Here is a 19,623-nt window from a genome sequence, read left to right as displayed (position 1 = left end):
CAGTCCTCCCGTCTGGAACATGGAGTTGTGTTTTCCACTGAGAGGCTGACTGTGAGTGTCCTGGCTTCTCTGTGGCTGTGAGCACCTCACATTCTCCTCTTGGGTACAAGAAGATGGTACGTTGCTCCAGCTCCCTAAAACACTCAGGCGGTGATGTCCAGGACATCAAAAGGGGCTTTATTAAAAGGATAGGGGGAGGCGAAGGGTAAATTCCAGGAGAGGGCATTAGAGTCCTTGTGGCTTCAGGGGTACAGTGACATAGCAAGAATATCTTGTCATAGGTCTCCTACACTCCTTTCTGGCCTGGATTGCAATTCTCCCAGATGTCCATCCGGTTTTAAAAGGGCCAACCCATTCTTGCAAGGCAAGGCCTGCTGCACAGAGGTCCTAGCAGAGAAGTGCACATGTTCACTGCTGCTTCTTGCCTTGGCCCTGGGGCTCCGAGGGTGGTGACTGCATGAAGAAGGCAGGCCACCACAGGCAGCGAAAAGCCAGCAAGTGTGGACCCAGTGCAAACAGCATGTTGCTTAGAAAGAAGGTGGTCCAAGTGTCCTCAGGCACGCGGTAGGTGAAGGGTGTGCGCAGGTGCATGGAGGCACCCATGTGTGAGAACTGTGCCTGTCAAGGACACACAGGAAGGAGGGCAGGTTAGGCCAGCACCCTCAGGCCACCACCCACTGCCACATCTTCCCTCCCCAAAACAACTATTTAGCAATAAACATCCCTGCCTCTGACTTGGATTCCATTCTTCCTCCTCACAAATGTAATCAACTCATAGAGACTTCCTGGGCCCCCTGCCTTGACTGGTTCTAGGCATTTTCTCTTCCTACCAAAAACCTAGAAATAGCTCTGAGCCCTCCAATGTTCAAACAGCTTCCATGGTTCCTGGCCTCCCTTCATATGCCTAGAGCCTGGAGTTCAAAGTCTCCAACATCCAGCTCCAATTTTTGCTGCCTTTTTATGCAGTTCGACTGCCTTCCTTGCACTTTACCTTCATGGGTTCCAGTCTTTCCACTCTGCAACTGCTCTCAGCCGCTGTTGCTCCTTCCCTCCAGGTTTCTGTTTGTTACATTTTGTTTTTTATTTTTTTGAGACAGGGTTTCTCTGTTTAACAGCCCTGATTGTCCTGGAACTTGCTCTGTAGACCAGGCTGGCTTTGAACTCACAGAGATCTGTCTGTCTCTGCCTCTTGAGTGCTGGGGTTAAAGGTGTGGTCCACCCTGCCCAGCTCATTAGTTAGTTTGTCTGTTTGCTTGTTTCCAGTGCTGGGGAGGTAGAAGCTATGTGCTTGTACATGTTAGGCAAGCACTGGACCATGGAACCATATCCCAGCATGATTCTTCCTAGCTCTGACTAGGGGGCTTGGAACTACTTGTGTGCTAGGGGTTATATACATCCAGCTATCTCCTTCAGACTAGGGAATTCTGGATCACTGGGCCTGGGCTCCACCATCACCACCCCACCCCTTACCTGACCAATGGCTCCGGCAAACACCAAGGCCCAGTCTGGCAGCCAGGAGCAACCAGGGAAAATGAGGGCATAGGCAGCCAGACAGTAGAAAGGCAGAGCATAGAACAAATACACCAGCATCTAGGGAAGACCACAAGCTGTGAGAACTCATGGTGGGGGCTCTACACCTGTCATACACACTTAGCTGCCCAGATGGTGCAGAACTCTGGCCTAGCAAATTGAAACACCTCATTTCTAAGACTAGTATGATTGACAGGGGCATGTGATTCAAGCTGGGCTAATCAGAGCCTCTATGAGACATGTTCTTAAATTCTAGCATTTCCAAGGGTGTGGATGAAACCCCTGAGTGCTTCTGGGACATGATAGGGAGCCTTGCTAAGAAGGCACAGCCAAGCCATATCTTGAGCACTTGGATCCTGCCATACCGGAAGTCTACATGTGCATCTGCCTGGCTGGCATGGGTTTCAGGTAACTGTGTCAAAGATGTTTTCTCCTCCCACCTATCTTCTCACCTGCAACTTTGGGTAGGCCACAGGATCCCGCAGGTATGGCTCATATTGGTAAATATAGATGAAGCAGGCGTCTGTGGGGCAGTCAAGTACCACCTAAGACACACAGATAACCACCATCCATCTCAATCCTCTCACAAGATTCCTCCGCACTCCGGTTCTCAAGCCAAGCCCACAGCAGCCACTCTGGTTCCTCTCAGCCCTCCCTAGTTCTCTCCCTTTGGTTATGAATTCACAATAAGAGAGCTGAGAAGAGGCTCTGGGGAACAGGCATTTGTCATGGAAACTTCAGGTCAGACAGTGGGGGACTTTCTTGAGTATGAGATAGAAGAATGTGTCTGTCCTTTTGGAAACGAATAAGGAAATAAATTTGGGAGAAGAAGGCTGAGAAGGGAGTCTGGAAGTGAAGGAGGGAGGCAGCCAAGGCAGACTCACCAGGCCCCGGAATAGAGTGAAGAATGCAGCAAGGACAAGGTACATGACGAACATCAGGTCGGCTGGGCGCTGTAGGAGGCCTTTTTTTTGCTCCTCGTGTACCTGGCCCATGTGAGAGAAAGCCAGAGCTAGCCAGAGAGGCCTGGAGTCTGGCAGATGCTCAGTAAATGCTCCTCTATGTCTTCTGAGGACCAAGGAGGCTCTCCGAAGTAGACAGTCATTGCGTCTTGAGCAGAGGATTAAAGCTAGGTCTTCTACAGGCTGAGCAAATGTTCTACCTCTGAGCCAAAGCCTAGCCCCTCACTGTGGGGTTCTAGGCCACTGTTGAGCCACATTTGAGTCCTTAGAGTTTTGAAACAGTCTTACCATAAAACCCGTGCCGACCTTGAACTCAGTCTCCCCAGTGTTGGATGATAGGCAGACCACCATTACCTGGCTTGACACAAAGCCTTTGATCCAAAGTCTTTCACAAACTGTGTACAGTGGGGCACTCACCATGTTGGGGGTGTAGGAGGTTGGTGCATGGGACTGGCTGAAGATCTTCACAGCAGCCCAGCATGGGAGCAGCATGTAGAGGATGGCGAGGAAGAAGGCAGGTCTGATCTCTGAGCTGTATTTACCTGCCAGGGTGGAGAGCATATGACTTGGGAAGATCTCCTAATGGCAACCGAGTCACTCAGGAGCCCCACCTGGACGTCTCTTCCATGGCTCCCCAGGATGCTCCTTGCCCTAGTCTAGCTGAGTTTAGCCTAAACACAGACCTGACACTTGTGAGGACATCTTTGTTTCCCATCAAATATGTCTCCTTGCTTAGCATTTACTGAGCCATTTAAACACTGGAACTTGTCAGTCTGCCCGACCCCAAAGACCTACTTAACAAGCTTTCACTCTGCCCCCAGGACCCACCCTAAAACTCTCTTCCTGTGTAAAGAACATTCTGGGAAACCCTTGACATCATGGGCCATAGCCTGAAGAGATAGCAGGATTAATGCTGTCTCCCCTTCACTTCCCCAAGGAAAGGGGGTAGAGGGGACCTTGGCTGCTGGCCAAGACATGAAGTTATTGGGTCTTCAGACATATGGAGGGGTGCAGTCTCAGAGGCTGTGTTCTTACCAAGGATGTTTCCTGGGAGGAACACCAGGAGGCTCATGGCGAAGGACCCCAGCCAGTAGAGCCCAAGGTTCCGGTACCTTTTCCTGGGAAGTGATAGAGGGGTCGCTGTGGGCCACTAACCCTCATTCTCAAGCCCCTGTTAGGGCCCAGAGGCCACCTTGGCTCTTCAGCTAGGTTCTTCTTGGGCTTTATTTATTTATGAGGATGGAATGTGGGTCTTGATCATGCTCACTATGTGCTAGAATGGCACCTCACACAAAGACAATAAGCACTGGGAAGGAGCTGGGCAGTGGTGGTGCACACCTTTAATCCCAGCACTCGGGAGGCAGAGGCAGGCGGATCTCTGTGAGTTCTAGGCCAGCCTGGTCTACAAGAGCTAGTTCCAGGACAGGAAGATTCAGATTTTCAATGGACTGGAGAGATGGCTCAGTGGTTAAGAGCACTGGCTGTTCTTCCAGAGGTTCTGAGTTCAATTCCCAGCAACCACATGGTGGCTCACAACCATCTGTAATGAGATCTGGTGTCTTCTTCTGGCCGGTAGGCATACATGTAGGCAGAACACTATACATAATAAAAAATAAAAACTTTAAAAAAAACTGGGAATGGTACCAGTGGTCCAGAAGATGTGGGTCTCCATCCAGTCACACCTGTTAACAGTCTCTGGAAACATCTTTTAGCCATCCATGGGTGACGTAGGACCCACCTGAGGAATAACTTCCTCCTGCGTTCCTAGTCTCCTGTCTTACCTCACCTTTTACGGATGGCACCAGCCATGGCCAGATAGAGCAGGTAGTGGACAGTACCATCCCAGTAGCAGATGAAAATGCCATGTGCTGTACGTAGGTAGGGCTCCCCCTGTGGGTAAGAAGAGAACTCAGGAGCATGCATGGTGGGGCTAGGACCACCTCAAACCACTTCAGTCTTGGTAGCTACCACCTACCTCCTTGGTGTAGAAATCCATAAAGCCCACCATGTAGCCATCTTCTTGGAGTGCAATAACGAGGTCCACCACCGAGGTGAAGGAGAAGAGCACAAAGACTGGGGGGAGAGGGAGGGGAAGTAGGTGTGTGGGGTTGACATGGGCAGGGCTAGGATCAAGTGCGCATGTGCTTAAAGCCAACAGAGTGGCAGTTTGGGCCTGTGTAACCCCAGGTTCTGTTCTTTTGACATAAGGTCTGAGTCTGTAGCACACACAAATGGCAATCCTCCTGCTGCAGCTTTCCAAGTGCTGGGATCACAGGCCCACAACACTGTACTTAGCTTTTAGTTCAGCTTAAAAGTGGACTTGCAACATCAGGTCCAGGGTGAGGAAACCAGGCAAGCCTCCAGGCCCAGGTCATGCATAATAGCATGTCATTCTACATATGTGATGGAGGAAGCACAACCAAGGCCTCAGAAGTCCCTAGTCTGGAGCTGAACAAGGTACCATTGTTATTGCAACACTCAGCACTGGGGGGTGGGAGGTGGGAGTGGAGGTAGGAAGATCAAGTCAGCCCGGACTACGTGGGAGGGCCTAGTCTGATGGGACTAATTGAGACGTAATTGGTTCTCTCTTGAGTTCCAGTTCTGAAAGAGGAGGCCTTGTGAGGTTCTCCAATCTAACCGTGTTCCAGGCCCTTTGAGTTCTATAGTTGAATGGGAATCCTTCAAAGACTGATGGAGAATTTTGGTTGGCCCCTAGTCTAGAATGGAGGCTTTTCCCCAGACAACCCTGTTTTCCACCATCTCCCAGTGACTCACCAGCATAGAGAGGGTCATAGGTGATCTCCCCATGAGATAGACTGTAGACGGCCATGAAGAGCAGACCCAGTATCAGCGCACTCATCAGCACTGCGCACAAGGGCCTATGGGGGGGGCACCAAGGGACGCCATGCTTGGGTGAGATCTCTTGGAGGAGTTATTCAGGAAGCACACCAACAAAAGAGAATGAAACTTGCCTTCCCCATCAGTGGCTTCTTGCTTAGGATTTTTACTTGACAAACTCCTACTCATCCTTCAAGACCCATGTATATATTGTTCCCTCTGGAAGCCCTCCCTGATTTCCCTATTCCTTTCTGTTAATTCCAGTAATTCCATCATTAGCCGACATTCATTCATTTGGATTTGCCCAGTTCCTCCTAGCTAAAGTCCAAATGCTTCCATCTGCTCCACCCTATTCTTGCCCAGATCTACCCCACCTGATAAGACAGGTCAGCTAGTTGCGAAGATAACAACAGAAGCCAGGTCTCTGGGCTTCCATTAACACAGCTGGATAAACAAACTGAAACCCAGAGGGGAATCCACCATCTAGCGTATGTCCCACAGCAGGGTTTTGTCCAATTCTGCACTACCCAGGCCCACATTTCATGAACCTAACCAGCAATGCCAACCAAGTACCCAATGACACTGCACAGAACTTGTGATCCTCGCCTATGACTATAGTGAAACCTAGCCAGAGGAAGGAACCGAGGTTTCCAGAGTGCACTTGGATCACTCAGATTCCCAGAAGACAGGTATTGCTGTCCAGGATTCAGACCTATGGCCAAACTCTTTCTATCCCATCATTTGGGTCCGCTAAACTTTGGAGTGAGGGACTTTCTGGACCTCCAGGGTCTATCTAGAGATAGAACACAGGGACGGAGTGGTCACTGAGTGTAGGAGAAAGTTATTCTAAGCCTAAGACAGAGGCGATGGAAGAGGGCATGCGTGCCAGGGGAGTTGGGTCAGTAGAGCTTTATCTTGAACAAAACTTTGACCCTAGGCGACTTTGGAACCTGCGCGGGGTGCATCCCTGAAATACTCATAAACGTCCCAAACATTAAGACTTCGTATCACTTTTCCACAGAACCTCACCACAGCATCCTCCTGCCTCAGTGCAGCGGGAGGAGAATCTCTGCTTGCATGGCCTCCTCCCAGACCCAGCTCCCATCTTCCCAGGCTCCACCACCCCTCATTCTTCCTCTATCCCGGTGGTCCTCGCGGACGAAACGTACTGTGAGAACGCCGAGACTTGGTTGAGCACGTAGGACAGCGGCAGGGCGCCGAGCGACATCGCTGCGGTCTTGCCGGCTAGCGGCGGGATGTCCATGGCAGCGGCGCCCCGACCCCGGCGCGGCCTCCGGGACGCTTGGCTCGGCGACCTCAGCGAGTCTGAGCTCTGGGGTGCCAGGGACCTGCCCCGCGCAAAGGTCACGGCACGCTTATCCCAGCGGCCACCCTTATCCGTAAGCTCGCCCGGCCCAAATGCGGGGTCCCGCCCCCCCGAGGCTCCGCCTTCCCCCGATCCCCGCCTTGAGTCCTTTCAGCGGTTGCACAGCCGTAGCCACGCCCCTCCCCACTCTCGGGGGCAGCACCGCTGTAGGCACTCCCCTTACCTCAACCTTTAGCCCCACCTCCAGGTCAAATTCTCTAGCGCAGCTGAACTGTAGCCACTCCCCCTCACCAGAGTCGACAACAACCACCCGCCCCACAACCTATTCCTTCCAAAGCTACTGCTCTGCTGTGGCCATGCCAGCAAAGGGTGATCCTCCCTCCTGTCGCCATCTTCGACAACACCTGGCTTTTTTCGCGAATAGTGGGAATTTCAACTCAGTTCCTCAAGTTTGCACAGAAAGCTCTTACAAGCGTGGACCATCAGGTCAGCTTTCTGCACCGTCTTAGACCTGACACACTGATATCATAACCTGAACATGGAGAAGGACATTCCCTTTTCAATTAAAGATGTGTCAGTGTGCATGTGGGCATCACTCCCCCTCTTACTCCTTGGCGGTAGAGGCTTGGCTAGGCTGGAAATCAGCAAGTCTCATCATCCTCTATGCCCCAGGAACTCTCACAGGAATCCAGTTGTTGTGTTCTGGAATTTGAACTTTTATCCTCATGCAGCAAATGATCTTAATTAACCACTGAGCCTTTTTTTCTAGTCCTAAGGACACTTTAAAAGGTTTCAAATTTTAAAATTTTGTGTATTTTGTCTTTGTGCCCATGTGCCTGTAGTGGCCATGAATAACGCCAAAAAGAACATTTAATCGCTTGGAACTGAAGTTAATGACAAGTGTGACCCTCTGTGTGGATGCTGGGACCTCGATCTTCTGCAAGAGCAGTCAATGTTCTTAATCACTGAGTCATGGCTCCAGATCAGGTTTTTGTTCATTGTCGAGAAAGGGTCTCACCAAAGTAACTCTGAGAGGTCTGGCTTTGAACTCAAAGATCCACTTGCCTCTGACTCCTGCGTGCTGAGCACACTACTGTGCCTGGCTCTTTAAAGTTAATTTTTGTGTGTGCATAAGATAGGAATGATAAGCATGTGCCAAGTTTCTGAGTGAAGATCAAAGGACATCATTATTCATTTTGCTAGGATGGTCAACTGGCACCTTTACCCTCTGAGCTATCATCTCCCCAGTCTGCTCTATGTATGTGCATATACATGATGCTGGGCGTCATGCTCTATTACTCTCCTCCTTTGAAGCAGGGTCTCACTAAAAGCAGAGATTTCAGCTAAGCTGGTGTACAGCTTCCATTCTCCCATTTCTGTTCCCTGCAGTGCTAGTCATATCAGGCTTTCTGCATGGCTCTGGGATTAGAACTCAGGTCCTCATGCTTAAGCATCAAACACTGCTATGCCATGAACATCTCTCCAACTCAAAATGAGGCTCCCCTTTATTTTTTATTTTTCGAGACAGAAGACTTCTGTGTAGCCTTTGGTGTCCTGGAACTCTATTTGTAGATCAGGCTGGCCTCAAGATCTGCCCGCACCTGCCTTCTAAGTGCTGGTATTAAAGGCAAGGCAAATGTCACCTCCGCTTTGCAGCAGGGACACTGGGTTTTTGTTTGTTTCTTTGTTTTTCCAGAGACGGTTTCTGTGTAGCTTCGGCGGCTGTCCTGAAACTTGTTCTGTAGACCAGGCTGGCCTCGAACTCAGAGATTTATCTGCCTCCCAAGTGCTGGGATTAAAGGCGTGTGCCACCACCACCCAGTAACAATGACCCTTTTGAGTTCCTCATAGATTCAAACCACTGTCACTCACAACCTGTGAATCAAGAGAGCATCATATTGTCAGGCAGAGGCAGGAGGATCTGTGAGTTACAGGACAGACTGGTCTATAGAGCAAGTTCCAGGACAGCCAGGGCGGTGCAGAGAATGGATGCTCACTCAAAGAGAACCCATGTCTACTTGAATAGACAGCATGATCATCACTAAACTTGGATTTGAGAGTTTTCTTGAAGTGACTACAGGCAAATGTGAACCCGTGTCTGGGCATGAAACTTTGGGGTGTCATTCCCATAGAAGGTCCTGGAGCATGAGAGGAGGGTACACACACCCCATGGTAGTCGTCCCGGATTCAGGAGAGCTGTTGGGCAGCAGGAAGGCTAGGCCAGGTGGGGTGTGGTGGAAAAGGAGGCTGGAGAGGTAAACTGGCAGCTGTGACAAGGACTCTCAACAGGTGGAGGTGTGGGCAGATCAGGGACAACAAGAATGGGATGGAACCCAAGGGAGTGATGCTAGGAGGCCACCAGCTGGGCTCTTGCTCATGTGAAGGCCTTGTAACCTTGTAGTGAGCACAAGTTCTGGCTTTTCAAAGACTCTTGTACTAGCTTCTGGTATGAGACAGTCCCTGTGACAAGTTCCCACCCCCACCCCAGCTGTGCCCAGGAAACACCAACCCATGCACATATTAGGAAGTATTTGGAGGCCTCTTTTCCCCCTGCCTGGAGTAAAGTCCTCACCAACTGGCTGGCCTACAGTTACTGGGACCTCAACGATGAGCCACACTGGGACTGGAGGCAGGACAAAAGGGATTCCCAGAAACAGCAGGGGAACAAGATGCTGGGCAGGAGAGCACTGGAACTTTAATGCACAGCACAACACTTGTAACAACAGAATGGGCAGAGATGGATGCCACAACATTCCACAGTCCCAGGATAGCTGATCTGAAAGTAGACTTTTTGTTTCCAGAGTATTCAGTAGTAGGGCCGTCTGGGGTTGTTCTGTAGGAGGCCAAAAAAATCAAAAGTGATAGTGTTAGTAGGAAACTGCAGGTTCCCCATCCAGAACCTTCCAGGGAGTTAGGGCAGGGGTTTTGCTGTCACCTCCCAGCAGGAGTCAAGGAGACACACACCAGGGGGTTGGGCCGGAAGCGGTAGGCCAGCATCATCCTCTTGCGGAAAGCCTCATACTCATCATCCTCCTTGGAAAGCTCAGCTGGCCGGTCAATGCCAAAACCCGCTCCATCAACTGTTGTGGCACCCCTATGGACAGCGAGCAGTCATAAATAGGGCCCAGGATTGGACAGATAGGAAAGGACTACAGGGTACTGGGGTGGGGACTAGTGGCAGGGCTCAGCATCCCTGGGAGAGGTCCTAGATCCACTCAGACTTGAGTCAGCCAGCCTTGAGGTCACGCACAGTGTTAAGACTTCACACCTGAGACAGTGCTCACTAGTCTCTAGGACCTTAAGTGTTCATCCCATCCATATGCCCCCAGCAAGCCCCCTGGCTGCACTTACTTGTTCACTGGGTTCTTGATGCCCTGGCCCTCAGTGCCCAGCCCCTCGCCCTCCTTCCAGCCCATCTTCATGAGCATCTGGTAGCCAATGTTCTCCACTGTCAGTTTGAACTCCTTGTACTCTGAGTAGTCTGGCTCTCGGCCCTCCTACAACAGAAGAGAGGAAGTTGCCTGCCATGGGGACTACAGCTCTTAGTTCTTAGCCCAGACTGGAACCACCCATGAGCCCTACTCCCACCAGTGGCAGACTCTACTGAAACAGATCAAGCTCTTCGTCTTACTATCAAGTAAACAGGGGCAAAGTGACACTGACAAAAAGTTCCACTGAGACATTAACAGTTTACTGCAAAGAAGAGCTCATGTTCTAAAAACAATTTGTGCTGAATACCCAGCTTGAGGACACCACAGTAGGAGCAACATACAAGGTGGAGCCCCCCAGCACTTGAGTGGCAGAGGCAGGATCACAAAAGATCAAGGCCAGCCTGATCTACAGAGTTGGGACTGCATGGCAAGACCGTCCCCCCGAGACAGGGTTTCTCTGTGTAGCTTTGGCTATCCTGGAAACTCTGTAGACCAAGCTGGTTTCAAATTCAGAGATTCACCTGCCTCTGCTTCTGTGCTGGGATTACAGATGTACTCCAGTGTCACTTGGCAAGACCCTGTCTTGAAAAGAAAAAAGAAAAATTCCCTCTTCTTTGGAGGTGAGTAAGGACCTCTGGAGGTATGATTTCCCTGTGGCTGGGAAATGCTGCACTGACTACCATGGCACAGGAAGGCTGGGTGCCTTCCCTTCCCATCAGCTTTCCCAGGCCTGAGCCCGGGACTCACCTTCAGGGCCTTGAAGGTCTCCATGAACTTCTCCAGCTCATCAGGGGGCAGGAAGTCACCGATGAAGTGCTTTCCCCGACCCATCTGTGTTAGCTGCTCTGCCCACTCTGCCCAGAGAAGAGGGAAAGATGAACGGTGAGAATAAAGTACTAGCAATATCAATGCTGCCCTTTGTTGATTTGCAACCGTGCCCAGTGTTCCACACAAGACCAGTGATTGCTCATGGAGGTTCTCCGCACTCAAGGAGAAAACAGAGGTCCATCTTTGGACCATGTGTCACGGTCAGGTGGTGCAGATGAATGGGATTCTCCCATCCCCCATGCCCCGCACACCCCGTGTCTTGTCCATCTCCATGCGCCGCAGCTGGTGCTCCCAGGTTCCCAGTTCACTGTCCACCTCCTCATCACTGTCATAGCCATGCTGGTGTTGCTGTAGTGCCTTCTCCCACAGCAGCTGCATGTCCTGCATGGCGCGCTTGTGCTGCATAATCATGTCATACATCTGCTGCATCTGTGGAGAGGACAGGCAGGAGCTTTGGGAGGATGTCTCCTTGCCCAAGAAAGCAGGGCAGGATAAGAGTTGCAACCTGAAGCATCCACATCCTGGCATGGAGAGTGGAGACCCTCAGTGACAGAGCAAGGGCTACAGCAGACGTCAGGCTACAGGTCTATGGCAAGGTAGGGCTGGGGGCTCTGGGGCTATGATCCCACCTGACCTGCGAGGTAGGATACCTTGTCCTAGATTCTGGAGGGAGTTAGGGAAAGAGAGAGCAAATGGAGATCGTTCTACAAAGCCCAGTCCAGAACACTGGGCACTACCTAATGCTGGTTCTGGGGACCTGTCAGGAACTCCTCAGGTGGCACTCACACAAGAGGCCCTTCATCATGATGCAGAGCTGAGTGCCCCACCTGTAGCCTTACCTCCTGTTGCTCCTTCAGCTGCTTCTTCTGTGCATCAGACAGCTCTGTGACACCCACCAGGCCCACAGGTTTCCCCTTCTCGTAACCAAGCCCCTTGAGATCCTGAACTAGAGGCAGAAAACAGAGAGGACAGTAAGAAAGTGGCAACCTTGTACCAGGGTTTCAGGTACCTGGTGTCAACTCTGCCCACGATACCCCAGGCAGGGTTCACAGGCCCTCTTGTCCTAGATGTTGACCTGGAGAGGCTCCACTGTGGTAGAGGCTGTCTTGTGTACTGGTTGCTCACCTCTTTAGAAAGGTCGACTCCAGGAAGGTTTCAGAGTCCCTTAGCCACAAATGTTGACACCAGGGATAAGAGAATGTCCCATACCCCATAACAGAAACTTGGTCGGAGTCCTCACTCAATATCACACAGCTAAGAGGCCCAGCAAGCAACACAAACAAACCAAGCTCTGTGCATGTCTACAAGGCTATCTACATGCTATCTGGTATAGATGCCCACTGGATTGGGTCTGCCATTAGTATCTGCCATATGGCTCCCCCAGCTTCCTTGGGGAAGACAGCTATCCTCAAAGCTATGGATATTTAACATTATCTTAGAACTTGACTGGAGCGGTACTGATTCATGGTGAAGGTGCTCACACGGTTGACAGAAGTCACCAAACATCTCTGGGAATGGAAACCAGGTCCTTACAAGCTTGCAAAACACACAGATCCCTTTAGGTTAATGGATAGGGCTGAGTCCACAAAAGTCAGCAAGGTACTGGGTGTGGTGACACACACCTTTAATCCTAGCACTTGGGAGGCAGATACAAGTGGATCTCTGTGAATCTGAGGCTGGACTGGTCTACAAAGAGTTTTAGGACAGACAAGGCAATACAGAGAAACCCCGTCTTGAAAAAAAATTCATCAGGGCTGGGGCACTGCCATTAGGGATGAATGTGGTTCAGGTCATTATGTTTGACCAACATAAATGAAGCCCTGGGTTTCACCCTCAGCAACATGCAAGTATATGCAAACATACACATACACTCACTTGCATGTCACTCCTACTACACAATCTACACTTGGCTCTTAGGCTCCCAGTGCGCCCTTGATCTTTGTTTGAGAGCTTGTAAGAAGGAGCAAAGGGTAATGTGGGGATCCATGAAGCTGAGAAGACACTCCCTTTTTCTCTGGCACTCCCTTTTTCTCTGGCCATCTACCAATGACAGGCAGTAAGTCCTCCCAGACAGAGATAATACAACACAATTCACTGGGATGTGAAACTCAGCCTATGGTTTGGAGCCTGTGCTGCTACTCTGGACTACAGCTTGGGTGCCTTCATCTTCAGGGCTCTGGATTCTCTGTGGCCAGCAGAAGCACTCCCCGTTGAGTGAAGGCTGTTTCTTAGCTAGCAGCTGGCACTATCCTGACACTCAGGAGTTTTTTAATTTGACCTAAGAACAGAAGACTCTGGGACTGGAGATTGGCCCTCAGAGCTAGAGTCATCTGAAAAGGGAATCTGGACTAAGAAAATGCCTCTGGAGCAGAAGCCAGGAGCAAATCCAGTCCTGGGAGACAACCCAGTCCCGAACACTGGCAGATCAGGACTGAGTTAACGACCAGATCCAGAGTCAGTGATCCCCACAAGAACAGGCCCAACTCCAAGCCAGGGACTTCTGCAGGAGGAGATCCAGACCAAGATTTACAAAAACAGATCAAAGTCAGCAGCCTAGGCCAAATTAGGCCTGAGACAGCACTCCAAGGGAGCAGACCAAAGCACAGGAGCACCGAGCTATCTACAGGAACAGGAGTAACCAACAGGGTAACTAGAACTGTGACACTGATTGAACCACGAGGAACAACCATCTGAACTTTGGAGTCACTGGCACCTAGAAGACTATTCAACAGAATCTCAGACAGTCCAACCACACCTATTAGAGAAAAAGATGAGTAGAAAAGGTAAGATCACACACTACGCCACAAAGAGCAACACAACACCAGTAAAACCTAAAGACCCTACAACAGCAAGACCTTAACAACCAAATATGGATGAACCAGAAGAAAATTATCTAAAAAATAACCTCAAGAAAATGTATGAAATTCTTAAAGATGAAATGAGAAATTCCCTTAAAGAAATGGAGGAAAAAACAAAAAATTGGAAGATATCAGCAAATCACTTAAAGAAAACCAAGAAAAAAAAAATCAAACATATAAAAGAAACTATCCAGGACTTGAAAACTGAAATAGAAATAATAAAGAAAACACAAGCTGAGGGAATTATTGAAACAGAAATAATGAGAAAAAGATCAGGAACCACAAACACAAGCATGAAAAGCAGAATACAAGAAATGGAAGAGAGAATCTCAAGCGCTGAAGATACAATAGAGGAAATAGACTCATTAGTTAAAGAAAACATTAAATCTAACAAAAGCTTAACCCAAAATATCCATGAAATATGGGACACCATGAAAAGGTCAAATCTTAGAATAATAGGTATAGAAGAAGGAAAAGGAATTCAACTCAAAAGCACAGAAAAATTAATTTATTTAACAAAATCATAGAAGAAGAGTTTCCCTACCTAAAGAAAGATATGCCTATGAAGATATAAGAAGCTTACAGAACACAAAATAGACTGAATCCAAAAAAAGAAGTCCTCTCGCCACATAATAATCAAAACACTAAACATACAGAGTAAAGAAAAAATATTAAGAGCTGCAAAGGAAAAAGGCCAAGTAACATATAAAGGTAGACCTATCAGAATTACACCCGACTTCTCATTGGAGATGATGAAAGCTGGAAGGTCACGGTCAAGCATTATGCAGACATTAAGAGACCATGGATGCCAGCCCAGACTACTACACCCAGCAAAACTGTCAATCACCATAGAAGGACAAAACAAGATATTCCACTACATATCTAGATTTCACCAATACCTAGCCACAAACTCAGCCCTACACAAAATACTAGAAGGAAACCTACAACCCAAGAAAGATGACTACACCAACAAAACCACAGAAAATTGATGATCTCATTACAGCAAATACCAAAGAAGGAGAGAGTAACTGAGAGCCCTGATATGGCGTTAGAGCTCTGGGTAAGACCTATATAAGTAATAAGAGGTCAAGAGAAATGCTGAGGCACTCCTCACAGAGAAGGCACAATTATAAATGCACCCATCATTAAGTGTGATGACCCAAGTTCCAACTCCAGGACACACATAATGGAAGAAGAGAGCCAACTCTATGGCCTTCACATTCCTGCCTTGACACACATTTGGTGGTGCACACCTTTAATCCCAGCACTCAGGAGGCAGAGGCTGACACATCTGAGCTCAAGGGCAGCCTGATCTACCTAGAGACTTCCAAACCAGCCAGAGATGCAGAGTGCGGCCCTTACTGACTCATAACATCATCAACAAATATACAGAGCTGGAGAGATGGCACTGGCTACTCTTCCCACCCAGGGTTCAGTTCCCACCATCTAATCTACACAGTGGCTCACAAACACCTGATACCCTCTTCTAGGCTCTGAGGGTACCAGGCAAGTATACATACAGGTGTACAGACATATATTTAAAACACCCATATACACATTTAAAAAAGAAAGCCTCCAAAATACATTAAGCAAAACTTGACAGCACTAAAAGGGAAAAAGAAGTCTTGCAGTAACAGAGTATAATGTGCATCTGGGGATGGAGTCTAGGATTTGCAATGAATGACAGGCAAGCTCTCACTGCTGGGCTCCAATCCTGAAGATGGCATTTCTAACAATGGGAACAGCACCTACACAAAACATCAATAAAGAGCTGAAGCTGGAGTGGTGGCAGTGGACAGCTGTCCAGCATGCTGGTGAGAGAATGCATAGACATACAAAACAAAAAGCACATCATGTGTAAGCAGTGGCAACAGACCGAAAGCTTTCCTGGTAAGCTGATGAAGAAGATGAAGATGCCTGCTTCTACCATTTCTTATGCCACATGGTATACAGGTCCTAACCAGAGTGATTAGTTAAGAAAGAGAAACGGGTTAAAGTGAACACCTTTAACCCCACTACTCAGGAGGCAGGGGCAGTGGGATTTTTTTGTTTATTTGTTTGTTTGTTTTGAGACAGGGTCTCTCTGTAGCTTTGGTGCCTGTCCTAGAACTAGCTCTTGTAGACCAGGCTGGCCTCAAACTCACAGAGATCCACCTACCTCTGCCTCCTGAGTGCTGGGATTAAAAGCGTGCTCCACCACCGCCCGGCAGCAGTAGGATGTTTATGAGTTCCAGGACAGTCGGGACTACACAGAGAAACCCTGTCTTGAAACACAGAGAAAGAGAGAGAGAGAGAGAGAGAGAGAGAGAGAGAGAGTGAGAGAGAGAGAGAGAGAGAGAGAGAGAGAGAGAGAGAGAGAGAGAGAGAGAAAGAAACCGGTGCAAACTGCAAAGAGATGTCAGACTTGATATCTGTAGAAGACAGTATCATAGACGGAAACCCACTCCAGTCACAGTGGCAAACACATCATACCAGCACTGGGAGGTGGAGGCAGGAGGATCACACCTTGATCACAGTATAAAGATCTGAGACCAGCTTTGGTTACATCAGAATTTGTCTCAAAAAAAAAAAAAAAAAAATGGAGAGCTGGAAAGTTCAGCAGGTAAGAACACTGGTTGACCTGGTTCCAGGACCTGGGTTTGATTCCCAGTACTCACATGATGGTTCCCAACTACCTACTACTACAGTTCTAGGGACCCAATACCTTCTTCTGGTCACTGTCGGTACCACATACATGTAGTGTACAGACATACATGTAGGCAAATGTGAAAAAACAAGAAGAATGGAAGCTAGTCATGGTGGCTTACACCCATCATCTCAGAACTCAGAGGGCTGTAGTTCAGAGGCAGCCCAGCATGCTGAAGGCCCTGGGTTTGACACTCAGCATCAAAAAACACACATATCATTTATCATTATTAACTTCTTCGGCCCTCTAAAGTCTTTTTGTTTTTGTCAGGGAAACATCAATCATCACGACATAGACCTGGTTAGCCCGGTCTTACAATGTAGACCAAGCTGGTCTCAAACTCAAGAGATTCACTTTGCCTCCTGAATGGTGGGATTAAACTATGTACTACCATACCCAGCCCTTTATAACTTTCAATCCTATTTCCTCACACTATACATATCCCCTGGAGTAAGACACTACTTACTACACTTTGCCAAGCATGGGAGATTACACTATCCTGGCATCTAGGAGGTAGACAATCAGGGTCTGGTTATCCTCAGTTACATGAGAATATCTCAAAACATTGTTCCCCAATCAAAAAACACAGTGAGACTGTTTCACCTACTAGGATAGATGTATGTATGTATGCATGCATGTATGTACAGATATATGTTTTGAGAGAGGGCTGGCCTGGAACTTGCAATTGCCCTGATGTAGCTTTCTGAGTGCTGGGATAATAGGGCTATGCCACCAAGCCTGGCTCTAGGTTATGTCAGTCCACAAAAGAGGCACTGATAGTGACAGGGCTTTGATGTTTGTGTGGGTCCTGGACCCAATTCCCACTGGAGACTCAGGGCCAATTCTGCTTGCATGCGTGTGATGTGGAATTCCCCTCTGTATGCTGTAATTACCATTGATTAATAAAGAACTGTCTTGGACCTGTGCAGAGCAGAGTAGAGCTAGGCAGGGAAAACTAAACTGAATGCTGGGAGAAAGAAAGCTGAGTCAATTAGAAGCCATGGAGCCCCACTGGAGACAGATGCTGGAACTTTACCCGGTAAGTCACAGCCATGTGGCGATACACGGATTAATAGAAATGGGTTAAATTGATATATAAGAGTTAGCCAATAAAAAGTCAGAGTTAATGGTCCAAGCAGTGATTTAATTAATACAGTTTCTGTGTAGTTATTTCAGGTCTGAGCTGCCTGGCGGTAGGGAAATGAACTAGTAGCCTCTTACTACATGCATGTCTATAAACAAATAGCCCAGAGCATCCAGTCACAGGAGTGAAATCGTGGCCCAGGCTCTGACATGACCCCTAAAACCAACAAGACAAGGTAGCCCACCTGACAGAGGTGAAGGCGAGGCATCTATGTCCCTCTGTGCCAGTTCGGCAGGTGGCAGTTCCACTTTGTCCTCTTCAGGCCCCCATCGACTCTTCCGCTTCCTCTTCACAGTAGCTGATGTGTTGGGCTTCCCAAGGATGGATGGAGTGGGGTTGATGGCAGGTGCTGGGGTCACTGGAGTGGGGCAGGCAGTGTTGGGGGGCACAGCTCCTGACAGGGTTTCAGGAGCAGATTTGCGTCGTAAGCTGGGGTTAGGAGCAGGGAGGGAGCCCGCAGAGCCTGTTTTGGCTTTCCGAAATTCCTCCAGCTTTTGCCGGTAGTATCTGTACCCCTGGCTGTTGGGATCATAGAGAAAACTGCAAAGGAAAGTAGGGAAACAACACAGGTGGGTTGAGATCTGGCCTTCCTTACTGGGGTTAGAGTAGATCAGATTGTATGCAGTCAGGGTTGCTGGAGTCACTGTTCAGTATTGCAAGCCTGAATTAGGCCCCCTTCAGTAATAGAGGCTCATGCTGGGGTGTGATAGGCACCCTCAGATCCTCCCCAGTAGACCAGTGACCTTACATCAGAAAATTCTGAGCTACTGGAAGACCTTCGGTACCCTTCCTTCAAATTCAGCCATATCTCCATTGCACCCTATGGGCTGACAGTGAAGGACACAGGTTCTGGGTTCCAGCCCCATCCTGATGGTAAGTAAGTGACTCAGGGACAGAAGTACTCATCCCCTAAAAGTTGAAGACAGAAAGCTCATCCTTTCTCCTGAGCCAGATGGGAATACAGAAGGACTGAAGCAACAAAGACCTCAGCTCTTCTCCAGTGCCTGCTTCTCTGACAGGGAAGAATGGAATGACCTGACCCAGTGTTCCCAGTTTCATGTGGCAAATACCAAGAAAGACTCAGCTATACATACACACAGTACAAGGGACTGGACCTGCACCCATGAACCTGGAGGTTGGTCCTAATGGGGCTGTACCCCACAAGAGAGCTGTGGGCCCTAGTCCTCCAGGGGCTGCCTGAGGCCTGCTGCTACCTAACTCTCTGTGCTCAGTCTCTCCCATAAACAATGTAGATTTGCACAGAGCCTATGCATACCCATCTGAGGGCAGAAAACAGCTCCAAGTGACTGAGAATGCCTTAAACAATGGAAGCAAAGCTGTCCTCTCCTGTTTAGGAAAGGACTGTAGTCTGTACACATGGCACCAAGGCAGTGTGCCTTTGAATATTTTCTTTATTTTTTATTATTATTTATTTATTCATTTATAAAAAATTTCCACTTCCTCCCCTCCTCCCAATACCCTCCCATTCCCCCCACTCCTTCTCCAGTCCTAAGAGCAGTTAGGGTTTCCTGTCCTGTGGGAAGTTCAAGTTGCCTTTGAATATTTTCACCACGTGTCTTGCAAAATGCTTAGTGGTGCATCAGAGGACACAGGAGCTGACAGCACCAGGTCAGATACTGAAGCTTCCTTTTGCATAAGCGAGAACCTCTCACAAAGTCCCATAGACTCAGTGTGTGTGTCCACATGAGGCTTAGGAAAAGCTAGAAAAAGTTTGCTAACTGCCAAGTGGGTGGTATCTTCTTTGTATTACTAGGTTACTGTATAAGAAGGACCATGTAGTCGGGCGGTGGTGGTGCATGCCTTTAACCCCAGCACTCAGGAGGCAGAGGCAGGTGGATGGATCTCTTTGAGTTCGAGGCCAGCCTGGGCTACAAGAGCTAGTTCCAGGACAGGCTCCAAAGCTACAGAGAAACCCTATCTCGAAAAAACAAAAAAACAAAACAAAACAAAACACCAAAAAAATAAATAAAGCACCAAAAAACAAAAACTGAACTGAGC

General features: G+C 48.7%; 2 protein-coding genes across 4 annotated transcripts in view; both read right to left on the bottom strand.

Moving 5' to 3' along the window:
• Window positions 1-156: 156 nt before the first annotated feature.
• Tm6sf2 (transmembrane 6 superfamily member 2) lies at window positions 157-6,658 on the bottom strand. Its single transcript, XM_048427208.3, has 10 exons — window positions 6,500-6,658; window positions 5,268-5,371; window positions 4,468-4,565; window positions 4,279-4,382; window positions 3,528-3,610; window positions 2,910-3,034; window positions 2,415-2,516; window positions 1,983-2,075; window positions 1,471-1,590; window positions 157-618 (listed from the first exon to the last, which is right to left on the bottom strand). The coding sequence occupies exons 1-10, from the start codon at window positions 6,592-6,594 to the stop codon at window positions 409-411; spliced, it is 1,134 nt and encodes a 377-aa protein (XP_048283165.1). The 5' UTR covers window positions 6,595-6,658; the 3' UTR covers window positions 157-408.
• A 2,585-nt stretch (window positions 6,659-9,243) lies between these two features.
• Sugp1 (SURP and G-patch domain containing 1) overlaps window positions 9,244-19,623 on the bottom strand; it is a 30,107-nt gene continuing 19,727 nt past the window's right edge. For 2 of the 3 annotated variants that reach the window (XM_048427141.3, XM_048427140.3), the window contains 7 exons: window positions 17,789-18,144; window positions 11,756-11,862; window positions 11,168-11,345; window positions 10,836-10,942; window positions 10,009-10,154; window positions 9,593-9,751; window positions 9,244-9,490 (listed from right to left, as the gene is read on the bottom strand). In XM_048427141.3, coding sequence (XP_048283098.1) covers window positions 9,259-9,490; window positions 9,593-9,751; window positions 10,009-10,154; window positions 10,836-10,942; window positions 11,168-11,345; window positions 11,756-11,862; window positions 17,789-18,144 — 1,285 coding nt within the window. In that variant the 3' untranslated portion in view covers window positions 9,244-9,258. The remainder of the gene's footprint in view (window positions 9,491-9,592; window positions 9,752-10,008; window positions 10,155-10,835; window positions 10,943-11,167; window positions 11,346-11,755; window positions 11,863-17,788; window positions 18,145-19,623) is intronic. The other variant, XM_048427142.3, reaches the window with a different exon arrangement.

The sequence above is a fragment of the Myodes glareolus genome, chromosome 23 (genome assembly GCF_982192425.1).
Source record: "Myodes glareolus chromosome 23, mMyoGla1.1, whole genome shotgun sequence".
NCBI lineage: Eukaryota > Metazoa > Chordata > Mammalia > Rodentia > Cricetidae > Myodes > Myodes glareolus.
This window is presented reverse-complemented; position numbering and strand designations above follow the sequence as displayed.

Coding starts and splice junctions, on each gene's coding strand:
- Tm6sf2 (XM_048427208.3), bottom strand. CDS start 6,594: ATGGACATCCCGCCGCTAGCCGGCAAGACCGCAGCGATGTCGCTCGGC. Junction 5,372..6,499: donor CAAGTCTCGGCGTTCTCACA/GTACGTTTCGTC, acceptor CCCCCCCCATAG/GCCCTTGTGCGCAGTGCTGA. Junction 2,076..2,414: donor TCACTCTATTCCGGGGCCTG/GTGAGTCTGCCT, acceptor TGTGTGTCTTAG/GTGGTACTTGACTGCCCCAC.